The sequence below is a fragment of the Schistocerca americana genome, chromosome 4, assembly GCF_021461395.2.
Source record: "Schistocerca americana isolate TAMUIC-IGC-003095 chromosome 4, iqSchAmer2.1, whole genome shotgun sequence".
Classification (NCBI taxonomy): domain Eukaryota; kingdom Metazoa; phylum Arthropoda; class Insecta; order Orthoptera; family Acrididae; genus Schistocerca; species Schistocerca americana.
Genome location: NC_060122.1, coordinates 149,782,796 through 149,795,606, shown reverse-complemented (window position 1 = coordinate 149,795,606; position 12,811 = coordinate 149,782,796). Strand labels below are relative to the sequence as shown.

Genomic DNA, 12,811 nt, shown 5'->3' with positions numbered 1-12,811 from the left:
AGAAAATCTCCTTTGTAGTTGCAGTCTTTCATTGTGGTACAGTAAAACAGTTGTATCATGCATGCAGTTTTACACCAAGTATTTCTCAGCAGCGCGTGCAATTAACTAGATATTTTTTCAGTGCTATGTTAATGTGTTCTCTTATTTTTGCTCTTCAAATTGTGCTTTTCTGTGTTATCGTGTGAAATATTGTGACAATTATGGCGTGTGAAAAACGTAATACTAGGCTCCAAAGTAAACTGAGAAATGACAGTGAAGACGAAAGCAGTGTGTCAGCGCCACCGAGTAATGAATTAACTGATGTTCAAAGTAGTAATTTGGTAATTGTGCATAGGGAAATGGAGCGGGCTCCAAACAATGGTGTAGACAGTGAAACAGGTAGTGAACAGGGAAGCATTATCGATCGATCTGTCGGCAACAGCTCGCCTCAGGAATCCGAAATGACAGGAAACAATCTCGCAAATACTGTAGATTCAGGTTTTGGGTCCTCACCGTTTTCTCAAATAAGTCAAGACACATTTTCTGTTTGTCAAAATGTTAATGTTGCCGGTGCAAATGCACTGCCCAAAAGCATAGAGGAACAGATTCCAGACACTAATACATTATTATTGCAATTAATGCAACAAATGAAACAAAATCAGAGACAAACACAGCTACAGTTAGACACAATGGAACAAAATCTTCAAAAGTTAGACACAATGGAACAAAATCAGAAACAAACACATCAAAAGCTTCAAAAGTTAGACACAGTGGAACAAAATCTTAAAAAGTTGGACACAATGGAACAAAATCTTCAAAAGTTAGACACCACGCTTGAACACACACGTGAAGATTTAACTGCTGAGTTACATAATATCGAATCGAAATGTCAAAAAGTCTGTAATGACGTAAAAACTCAAATTTGTGAGCATTTTCAACCTATTTTTTCGCGGCATGAAAATGCATTACAGAATCACGAAGCAGCCATAAAAGAACTGCAAATTATTGTTCATGAAAATCATGAGACCTTGCAAGCTAAATTTGACTCAGTTGCATCTACCGATTCGGTTACGCAACTTGCAAAAACTCAGGAAAACTTAAAGGACACAGTAGATACTCTGAAACTTGGTTCAGAAAAACACATTGAGGAAATAAGTACACTATCGGAGAAAGTAGCCGAACTTTCGGATCAATTCACTAATTCATCTACAAAGGTAGATGATGATCTGAATGACACAAGACTTGTAGCCTTCACTGACACAGAAGAGTATTACCAAATTAGAAAATTCAAACAGAATCAAAATCAAATCAATACACAGTACAAAAGAGAAATCCGGGAAGTACAAGATCAGCTGACACAGGTAATACAAGAATTACGTATTTCAGAGGACACTCACGCCCCAATACGGGAAGAGGGACATACAAATACGGAACAGCCACAAAATAATAACACAACGCATTTCGGAAGTTATGAAAGAAATTGGCAATGTGCACCGAATTTTGAGAAGGAACGGCCGACACGACCTAACAATGACCGATATGCGACTCGCCGACATGATGATTTTGACTATAAGCTATTCATTACTACACATAAATTCAAAACATTTAAGAATTCTGGCAACGACATTCATCCACAAGCATGGCTCCATCAATTCTCTCATTGTTTTCCTCCCAACTGGTGGTTAGAACACAGATTAGAATTTATGGGTGGCTACTTGGAGAATGAACCAACTGTAAGAATGCGATCGGTCATTCACGATTGTCACAGTGAAGGAGAATTTTATCATGCCTTCCTCTCAGCATATTGGTCTCAAGCTACACAAGACCGAGTAAAACATAGCATCATAATGATGAAATGTTTCGAACAATCTGAATTTTCCAGTCTTATGAAATATTTGGAAAACATGTTGCATAAGAATCAGTATCTTTCAAACCCATACAGCCCCTCAGAACTCATCCGCATTTGCTTAATCAAATTACCTGAACATTTACGGCATATTATTTTAGCAGGACGTTGCAAAGACGACATTGAAGCTTTTCAGGGACTGTTACAAGAACTAGAAATTCACACTGATAATCGCGGAACGCGAAAACAGGAACACAACAATTACAGGTCACATCCGTCGCAATTCCGCGATGAAAGAAATAATAACTGGACACGACAAGGCTATTCTCACAACACAAATCGTGACCAAAACAGACACCACCCGTATGACAACCGTTGGCAGAGTAGTAATAATTACAGGGAAAGATCACCTTTCCGTAGTAATGAATATGACAGAGATTACCATAGAAACAGACAATATGGGAACAAAAACAATTATGATCAAGGGAGACAGAATAACTTCAGACGCAACAGTTCAGCGAGCAGTTACGATTCCGGGAGAAATTCTCCACCACATGACCGACAGACAAGAAACTACAGGAACTACCGACATGACGACAGACGATATAATCATAACGACAGACCTGAATTTCATCAAAACTGGCGGGATTCAAACAGGGCTGGGCCCTCTATGTAAGTAGGCTGTTTATGTTTTCTTATTGGCAACGTTACATAGCGCTCTGTGTGAGAATCACTGGCTGTGCTGTGTGCAGTCTGTGGCTGGTTTGCATTGTTGTCTGCCATTGTAGTGTTCGGCAGCGGCAGCTGGATGTGAACAGCGCGTAGCGTTGCGCAGTTGGAGGTGAGCCGCCAGCAGTGGTGGATGCGGAGAGAGAAATGGCGGAGTTTTGATATTTGTAAAAATGGATGTTATGAATTCCTATATATATTGTGACTTTTGATGATATTAAGGTAAATACATTGTTTGTTCTCTATTAATATCTTTCATTTGCTAACTATCCCTATCAGTAGTTAGTGCCTTCCATAGTTTGAATCTTTTATTTAGCTGGCAGTAGTGGCGCCTGCTGTATTGCAGTAATTCGAGTAACCAAGATTTTTGTGAGGTAAGCGATTTGTGAAACGCATATGTTACTGTTAGTCAGGGCCATTCTTTCGTAGGGATTTTTTAAAAGTCAGATTGCGTTGCGCTAAAAATATTGGGTGTCAGTTTAAGCACAGTCTTGAATAATTGTTCAATGGGGACGTTTCAAGATCACATAACTAATGAGGAGGTATTGAAAAGAATTGGGGAGGAGTTTGTGGCACAACTTGACAAGAAGAAGGGACCAGTTAGTAGGACATGTTCTGAGGCATCAAGGGATCACAAATTTAGCATTGGAGGGCAGCGTGGAGGGTAAAAATCGTAGAGGGACACCAAGAGATGAATACACTAAGCAGATTCAGAACGATGTAGGTTGCAGTAAGTACTGGGAGATGAAGAAGCTTGCACAGGATAGAGTAGCACGGAGAGCTGCATCAAACCAGTCTCAGGACTGAAGACCACAGCAACAACAACAACATATGACACGCAATGCCTCCACAGGAACGAGATGACTTTCCAAGTATTGCACTTCTTCCGCTTAATGACTGTGTAACTGAATCTGGAAATTCTAAAACTGTTCTGTGTTCGACTGTAAAAACATTTTAGTGCACTATAAAATGTAATGTCGTGGTATATTTTTACTTACCTGAAACTTGGCTGAATTTTACTTACTGACAACTCTTGGTACTCTTGCTTAGTATAGAAATTATGTAGTAATAAGGAAAAGTCTCAGTTCGAAAAACATATTTTTGATATTTAGTATTATTTATTTGCGGTAGAATATAATGTGTTAACAAAGACACTGGATAGTTATAGATTTACTCTTATCGTAGCAATTAATACTAATGTACGTAACACGACTGCATTACAAGCCTCATAAACAAATTAACACTAGCCCGAAGGAAACTTGATTTTTAGAATAGTACAACTGATGTTACAATGTTGATTTATGCGACAGTGTTGTTTACAGCGTGAAAGGACACTTTGGTGCATGGATCTCGAATAGTTACAAGTACGTTAAAAAGTGAAGGTAGGACAAAACAAAAATATGTTTCATGATTTTGTATAAGGCTGTGACACAGTTGTGATGATTGCAGGTGTTGGCAGCCATGCATGAGTTCCCGAGTCTTTTCTAAGCTCGGCCGAAGAATGTAACGACCCCAACTGGCTTTGTCGTACTTCCCAAAACCTTTAAGACGCTCTCCACTGTCCTGTGCAGGAGCGCCGTATTCCTTCTTTCCCATCAGTTGTCCAAATTTTGAAGAAGTGTGTAGTAAGAGTACGTCGCCTGAATCAACTGAAAACAGTAACGTGATATGAGATTCAAACATTAGTTGCTCGTAAGGTTTGTCATTAGCATAAGCAATCTTTAATATGCTTAGGCATTACCATAGTCTCATGTACAGAGTGGCCGAATCTGATGTTACTTACATATAGTGCAGACTTGCTGCGTCCGTGCTACAGCATGAGTTCAGACCCTCGATCGATATAATAATTTCGGCTAACCGTACGGAATACCATAAAACAAAGAAAACGGAAGATATAGAGAACATTGTACCTACACTCGATGATCCTTATTAACGTTTAAAAACTCTGAAGCGACGCAGATGAAGCTGAGATAATTAATTTAATACACTGATGGCCATTAAAATTGCTACACCAAGAAGAAATGCAGATGATAAACGGGTATTCATTGGACAAATATATCATACTAGAACTGACATGTGATTACATTTTCACGCAATTTGGGTGCATAGATCTTGAGAAACCAGTACCCAGAACAACCACCTTTGCCCGTAATAACGGCCTTGATACGACTCGGCATTGAGTCAAACAGAGCTTGGATGGTGTGTACAGGTACAGTTGCCCATGCAGCTTCAACACGATACCACAGTTCATCAAGAGTAGTGACTGGCGTATTGTGACGAGCCAGTTGCTCGGCCACCATTGACCAGACATTTTCAGTTGGTGAGAGATCTGGAGAATGTGCTGGCCAGGGTAGCAGTCGAACATTTTCTGTATCCAGAAAGGCCCGTGCAGAAGCTGCAACATACGGTCGTGCATTATCCTGCCGAAATGTAGGGTTTCGCAGGAATCGAATGAAGGGTGGAGCCACGGGTCGTGACACATTTGAAATGTAACGTCCACCGTTCAAAGTGCCGTCAATACGAACAAGAGGTGACCAAGACACGTAACCAATGGCACCCCATACCATCACGCTGGGTGATACGCCAGATGGCGATGACGAATACACGCTTCCAACGTGCGTTCACCGCGATGTCGCCAGACTCGGATGCGACCATCATGATGCTGTAAACAAAACCTGGATTCATCCGAAAAAATGGCGTTTCGTCATTCGTCCACCCATTCGTACACCATCGCAGTCGCTCCTGTCTGTGGTGCAGCGTCAAGGGTAACCGCAGCCATGGTCTCCGAGCTGATAGTATATGCTGTTGCAAACGTCGTCGAACTGTTCGTGCAGATGGTTGTTGTCTTGCAAATGTCCCCATCTGTTGACTTAGGGATCGAGACGTTGCTGCACGATCCGATACAGCCATGCGGATGAGATGCCTGTCATCTCGACTGCTAGTGATACGAGGCCGTTGGGATCCAGCACGGCGTTCCATATTACCCTCCTGAATTCACTGATTCCATATTCTGCTAACAGTCGTTGGATCTCGACCACGCTTCCAACGTGCGTTCACCGCGATGTCGCCAGACTCGGATGCGACCATCATGATGCTGTAAACAAAACCTGGATTCATCCGAAAAAATGGCGTTTCGTCATTCGTCCACCCATTCGTACACCATCGCAGGCGCTCCTGTCTATGGTGCGGCGTCAAGGGTAACCGCAGCCATGGTCTCCGAGCTGATAGTACATGCTGTTGCAAACGTCGTCGAACTGTTCGTGCAGATGGTTGTTGTCTTGCAAACGTCCCCATCTGTTGACTTAGGGATCGAGACGTGGCTGCACGATCCGATACAGCCATGCGGATGAGATGCCTGTCATCTCGACTGCTAGTGATACGAGGCCGTTGGGATCCAGCACGGCGTTCCGTATTACCCTCCTGAATTCACTGATTCCATATTCTGCTAACAGTCGTTGGATCTCGACCAACACGAGCAGCAATGTCGCGATACTATAAACCGGAACTGCGATAGGCTACAATCCGACCTTTATCGAAGTCGGAAACTTGTTGGTACGTATTTCTCCTCCTCACACGACGCATCACAACAACGTTTCACCAGGTAACGCTGGTCAACTGCTGTTCGTGTGTGAGAGTTCGCTTGGAAACGTTCCTCATGTCAGCACGTTGTAGGTGTCGCCACCGGCGCCAACCTTGTGTGAATGCTCTGAAGAGCTTATCATTTGCATATCACAGCATCTTCTTCCTGTCGGTTAAATTTCGTGTCTGTAGCAAGTCATCTTCGTGGTGTAGCAATTTTAATGGTCAGTAGTGTACAAGACGCATGGAGTCGCAAATGTCGGGAAATATCCCAAAAGTGGATGAGAAATTTTGAGCATGTGAAATCATGACATAATTGCCTCGCCACAGATGCGGCGGTTGAGTCCGTTGGTATGTCGCACCTGAGCTTCGTAAGCCAGTTCAACTGTTCAGGTCGATGTGGCTATGAGTCGACTTGGTCGGCTTAGCGCATGGAACACATGGTAGAGTACAGCGTCAAGCTTGCAGGATTTCCTTCATTGTGTTAAACACTTATGTGTTTACATAGAGGTAAAATTTACTGTATTACTTATTGTTGGTTTATTGTAAAGTACAGTACAATACTACAAAAACCTACCGTACTGCGTCGCAAGTGAGTATAAGCTTCTGGATTGCGTCGTTACCGAGAAATTACCTACACTACTGGCCATTAAAATTGCTACACAATGAAGATGACGTGCTACAGACGCGAAATTTAACAGACGGGAAGAAGATGCTGTGATATACAAATGATTAGCTTTTCAGAGCATTCATACAAGTTTGGCGCCGGTGGCGACACGTAGAACGTGCTGACATGAGTAAAGTTTCCAACGGATTTCTCATAACACAAACAGCAGTTGACCGGCGTTGCATGGTGAAACGTTGTTGTGATGCCTCATGTAAGGAGGAGAAATGCTTACCATCACGTTTACGACTTTGATAAAGGTCGGATTGTAGACTATCGCGATTGCGGTTTATCGTATCGCGACATTGCTGCTCGCGATGGTCGAGATCCAATGACTGTGAGCAGAATATGGAATTGGTAGGTTCAGGAGGGTAATACGGAACGCCGTGCTGGATCCCAACGGCCTCGTATCACTAGCAGTCGAGATGACAGACATCTCATCCGCATGGCTGTAACGGATCTTGCAGCCACATCTCGATCGCTGAGTCAACAGATGGGGACGTTTGCAAGACAACAACCACCTGCACGAACAGTTCAAAGACGTTTGCAGCAGCATGGACTATCAGCTCGGAGACCGTGGCTGCGGTTACCCATCACGCTGCACCACAGACAGGAGCGCCTGCGATGGCGTACTCAACGACGAACCTGGGTGCACGAATGGCAGAACGTCATTTTTCCAGATGAATCTAGGTTCTGTTACAGCATCATGATGGTCGCATCCGTGTTTCGCGACATCGCGGTGAATGCACATTGGAAGCGTGTATTCGTCATCGCCATACTGGCGTATCACACAGCGTGATGGTATGGGTTGCCATTGGTTACACGTCTCGGTCACTTCTTGTTCGCTCGCATTGACGGCACTTTGAACAGTGGACGTTACATTTCAGATATGTTACGACCCGTGGCTCTACCCTTCATGCGATCCCTGCGAAACCCTACATTTCAGCAAGATAATGCACGACCGCATATTGCAGGTCCTGTAGGGCCTTTCTGGATACAGAAAATGTTCGAGTGCTGCCCTGGCCAGCACATTCTCCAGATTTCTCGCCAACTGAAAACGTCTGGTCAATGGTGGCCGAGCAACTGCCTCGTCACAATACGCCAGCCACTACTTTTGATGAACTGTGGTACCGTGTTGAAACTGCATGGGTAGCTGTACCTCTACACACCATCCAAGCTCTGTTTGACTCAATGCCCAGGCGTATCAAGGCCGTTATTACGGCCGGAGGTGGTTGTTCGTTCTGGGTGCTGATTTCTCAGGATCTATGGACCCAAATTGCGTGAAAATGTAATCACATGTCAGTTCTAGTATGATATATTTGTCCAATGAATACCCGTTTATCATCTGCATTTCTTCTTGGTGTAGCAATCTTAATGGCCAGTAGTGTACGTTTTCTGATGTCTGTAAACGAAAAAAGAAGCGATGAAAGTAAAGAAACATAAAATAGAGAGACACTTCATGGTCTGATGATGGTCTGCAAAGACTGAAACAGGTTCCCATGAATAAATATTTAGCAATTAAGGCCGACTACTCTATTAAACTGTATTGTAAAACCGCTTTCCTGAAACCACGTTGTCGGAAATCATATACCCCTCCGTGGTTGACTGCTGTCAGAGACTTACCGAGAGAAAGGCGGCCCTCTTGACGGCGTAGAGCTTGCCAGCCGTCAGCGCCAGAGGCTTCTGGGCGCGGCTGATCACCAGCTGCAGCGCGCGCTTCAGCTTGCTGCTGCTGTCGCACCAGGCACAGTCGTATGCCGCCATCGCTACCGCCTCACTCTGTCAACACAACAGTACAGCACAACATGGTCCCAGCACGCCACACACTGGAGCTGTATTATCAGTACCTATTTTCCAAAACGCCGCGCGTGGAAACGGGATTTTCCGGTGTTCATACCTCGGGTTCTACTCCTGAAGAAAAGATTGGACATGTATTTTGGATAGCTCCTGAGCTAGGGACCATTTGTATAACCAACAGAAAGATCGTCTTGTGTCAATATCCTACAGCACAGAGTCATGATATGAATATTACACACTTCCTCCTTCTTAGGCAAATGGAGGAAATCGGTTGGTGCTTTTTGCATTTGATGTGGCCTACGTTGCGTTTGATGGGACTTATGGAGGCACCATTAATTCATGTGCGGTTCTTCGGAAAACTCCCAAAAAACGGTTTTTTAGTGTATTTTCGCCGTCACCAACGGACCAAAACACAGGCAAGGAGTCCAAGACAGCTATGCACAGCAAATGGCTAAAGAGATGGGCCCCATCCACGCTCGCACCAACATGGTGACCAAACCAAAAGTTCTACTGTCACCTCCGTGAAAATGTTAGTTATCTAGTAAATGGATCACAGGATGCTGGGATGTGATGTTATCCGTGCGTCTGGGTAAGACTACGCATTGACACGGTCCATCAGGTGATAAAATAGTGGACGAAACGCGAGTGAGGGTAGCGATTTGAAGAGCAGAGGGAAAAAAGTGCCAAGGCTCGTGCCGTGGGAAAAAACCTCTGCGACAGTGGGATGGGTAGTAAGAGCAGTAGTGGCTTACTAGCTGCGATAGTTCATGCAAGGTTGGATTCGTTAGTATGGGTATCATGCATCATTACCGTGGGAAGCGATGGCGATGTATCCCAGTTGCTGCAGCCGCTACATTCCTGGAACAATCAAGATCGTTATACAGTAGTGGGAGATCGACCATAGATCATCTCACTGTGTGGGGGATGTGTGGAGCTTGTTTGCATGCAGTGTACGGTACGGCTTCCCTGCGTGGTGCCACTTTTTCGGCAGTGTATTCCAGCTGGATATCCAGTAATGGTGTCTGATTAAAAGGGGCTCACCTGTACCGTTGTGTTTGCGTGTGCTGTGCCATAGATGTTAGGTCCTTACAAATATGTCTTTTGGTCTTCATGTTTCCATCTATGGTTGTGGTCGTAGTTCCCCAGATTCAGAATAAACGGGTTCTGCGAATGTCTGGAGTTTCTGTACAGTCTTGAGGTGAGTTTGTGGATTACCTCCTTGAGAGTCTCAAGTCGGTATTCCCGGTGAAGGTCCGCGATGCGTGGCTGAAATTTTTATGATACATTCCTAAGATCTCGAACATCCTTGACAATAGGGGATGTCAAATGTGTACAGGATGGGCGTATGGGCAGGCGGTGGGCGTTATGGAATGATTAGGATTATTTTTAGACAAAAGCCATTTATTGGCGAAAGCATGTTGAAAGGGGCTACATAGTCCTAGGGAGGTGAGGGTGAGCCAGAGCTTGGAGTTTGGCGAAACGTTCGCGAAGCTACCGAAAGTGGTTGTCTGTCAAAACTAAGTCCACAGTGCCGCAGCACCGGGAGAAGCGGGAGATGATCAATGCTACAGGACGCGCATCCGATTCGCGGGTGAGCAAGAATACAAGAGAGGGGGCCCGGCAACGGGCGGCCGGGTATATTCGACGCACCACGCGGCTTCCCCCGCCCTGATTGGTCAGGACTGAGCAAACCGTGCGGGCGGCATGGAACTTTCCAGAGCGTTGCCTGCTAAGCGACGCCTGTGGCGGCGTTACCTCGTAAGCACATGAGAGAGGCGCGTAATCAAGGTGCCCTTCATCGGTGCAGACTTCCTGTTGCTAAACCGTGAGACGAAAGAATTTACAGGCAGCTAACATTGCCGGCTGTGGCTTGGCCGCAATGGAAAAATGAAGTTAGCGTTTGAAAGCTCATATAATAAAGTAAAAGCTCCTACTGTCTGGCTCATCCTTTACAAATGAAACACCTTTCAGCTGTTTAGTTTCCAAACTTATTTTATTTGGCTACTAGTTTCAGCGTTTTACAACGCCTTCTTCAGGCCCCTGACCGACATGCAGGAAGATTCTGCCTCGGTTCTGATCAAAACCGGGGCCAGCAACGCTGGTATCGGTAGATTTTTGCTATTGCGATGTCTTCAACCATCATCTGTCGTCATCTGAGCCGGCAGATGATGGTTGAAGTGATCGCTACAGCAAAAATCTACTGATACCAGCGTTGCTGGCTCATGGTTTGATCAGAACCGAGGTAGAATGATCCCACTCGTCGGTCAGGGGCCTCAAAATGGCTAGCCAAATAAAATAAGTTTGGAAACAAGACGGCTGAAAGGTATTTAATTTGACATCCTGTATCGAACAGCGAATACCGCAACCATCTCTAAAAAGATGGACATGCAGATCTCTGACAATGTTCTTATCTTTATCCGTTTCCGAGATATAGAGGTTCAATGGTACCCTAATTGTACACGTAAAATACGCACGTAAAATCCGGTGTGAGTCGGAAATGTAGTTTATTAAGTGACGTAGCACGGAGAAATATGTTGTCAAGCGGTTCGAAAAACTCCAACAAAACGGTTTTTAGTATATTTTCGCCGTCACCAACGGACCAAAACACAGGCAAGGATTCCAAGACAGCTATGCACAGAAAATGGCTGAAATTTTTATAATATATTCCTAACATCTAGAACATCCTTGACGATAGGGGATGTCAAATGAAACACCTTTCCATCTGGGAACCCCATATCGTAGTACTGAGCTACATATAGTTTTTTTTTCACCTAAAAGCCTGTGTGATGTGTAAAATTAGTGGCCCCGGCGGAGGTTCGAGTCCTCCCTCGGGCTTGGGCGTGTGTGTTTGTCCTTAGGATAATTTAGGTTAAGTAGTGTGTACGCTTAGGGACTGATGACCTTAGCAGTTGAGTCCCATAATATTTCACACACATTTGAACATTAGTTTTGTGTTGTTTCAATTTTCATCCAAACATATTAGCGCTTTTTTATACTGAGGGAGAAGATCAGAGCGGCAGTGGCAAAGAGACGGACAGTAGTAAGTACTGGAACATAGTAGACAGTGGCTGTGTTATAAAAAGAGCATAGGAGACAATGGCCTCGTGAGAGAAAGACAGGGATAAAGGCAGTGGAACATAGTTGACAGCGACAGAACAGTGCTGGGAAAAGAGTGGAAGAGACAGCGCCAGAGGGAGAGGAATAAAGAGAAGAAGAAAAAAATGGTTCAAATGGCTCTAAGCACTGTGGGACTTGACATCTGAGGTCAACAGTCCCGTAGATTTGGAACTACTTAAACCTAACTAACCTAAGCACATCACACAGATCCATGCCCGAGGCAGGATTCGAACCTGCGGCCGTAGCAGCAGCGGGGTTCCGGACTGAAGCGCCTAGAACCGCTCGGCCACAACGGCCGACCAATAAAGTGAAAAAAAAGGTGGAAATGGCTGAGAGCTAGTGATAATGAGAGACAGAGTGTCCGACAATGACAACGAGGGTGAGAGATAGTGACTGTGAGAAGGCAGCAGCAGTGGGAAGGAAGGAATGAGATATTAACAGGAAGAGAGGGCAAGAGGGAGACCGTGTCAGTGAGAGAAGACTGTAGTAGTAGGACAGAACGAAGAGGACTGTGGGTGTGACACAGGAGGCAACGGTAGAGAGACATAAAGACATAATAATATTCACTTGGGTTGAATGAGCGATTGAGCAAGCGGGTGTGAATGGGTATGGGCAACTTACAGCGGTGGACTAGTAGGTGTGAGTGGGTTACGGTTAGGGGAGCCTAAGAGAATTTGAGGTGCACTTCATGTTAAAAAAGCAAGAATGTGTTCGGGAGCCAAAATTTTTGGATAATTTTTTATAGATGCTGAGGAAGGTAGAATGAGGCAGCTAGTACTACACTTTTCAGTCTGAGTCTTTTAAGCGAAAAGGAACATATTCACATTTTTTGTGCTCCAGTAAAAACATTTTTACACTAGTCTGCTATAATGCTCAACAGCAGGTCCCTGTATGAGAAGAATCATAACTAACATGACCAGAGATCTGTTCACAAAAACGAGTAGTTAAACTCAGGGCCGGCCAGAAATTCTGCACGCGTGCGGTGCTCCTGCACATGTTCAAATTCCGGGTCACAGCGTGCACGCCGCAGCCGTCAGCGTTCATGTAGTGCATGTTTCTACGAAAAGATGTCGCTTTATTCACTTGCTGGGATACTCTGT

The 12,811-nt window shown here is 44.6% G+C and overlaps 1 protein-coding gene across 1 annotated transcript in view; it reads right to left on the bottom strand.

The window, feature by feature from the left end:
• Positions 1 to 3,721: 3,721 nt before the first annotated feature.
• Positions 3,722 to 12,811, bottom strand: part of LOC124613907 (odorant receptor Or2-like) — a 36,577-nt gene continuing 27,487 nt past the window's right edge. The window contains exons 4-6 of the mRNA XM_047142658.1: positions 9,405 to 9,452; positions 8,421 to 8,576; positions 3,722 to 4,203 (exon numbers count right to left, since the gene is read on the bottom strand). Coding sequence (XP_046998614.1) covers positions 4,150 to 4,203; positions 8,421 to 8,576; positions 9,405 to 9,452 — 258 coding nt within the window. The 3' untranslated portion in view covers positions 3,722 to 4,149. The remainder of the gene's footprint in view (positions 4,204 to 8,420; positions 8,577 to 9,404; positions 9,453 to 12,811) is intronic.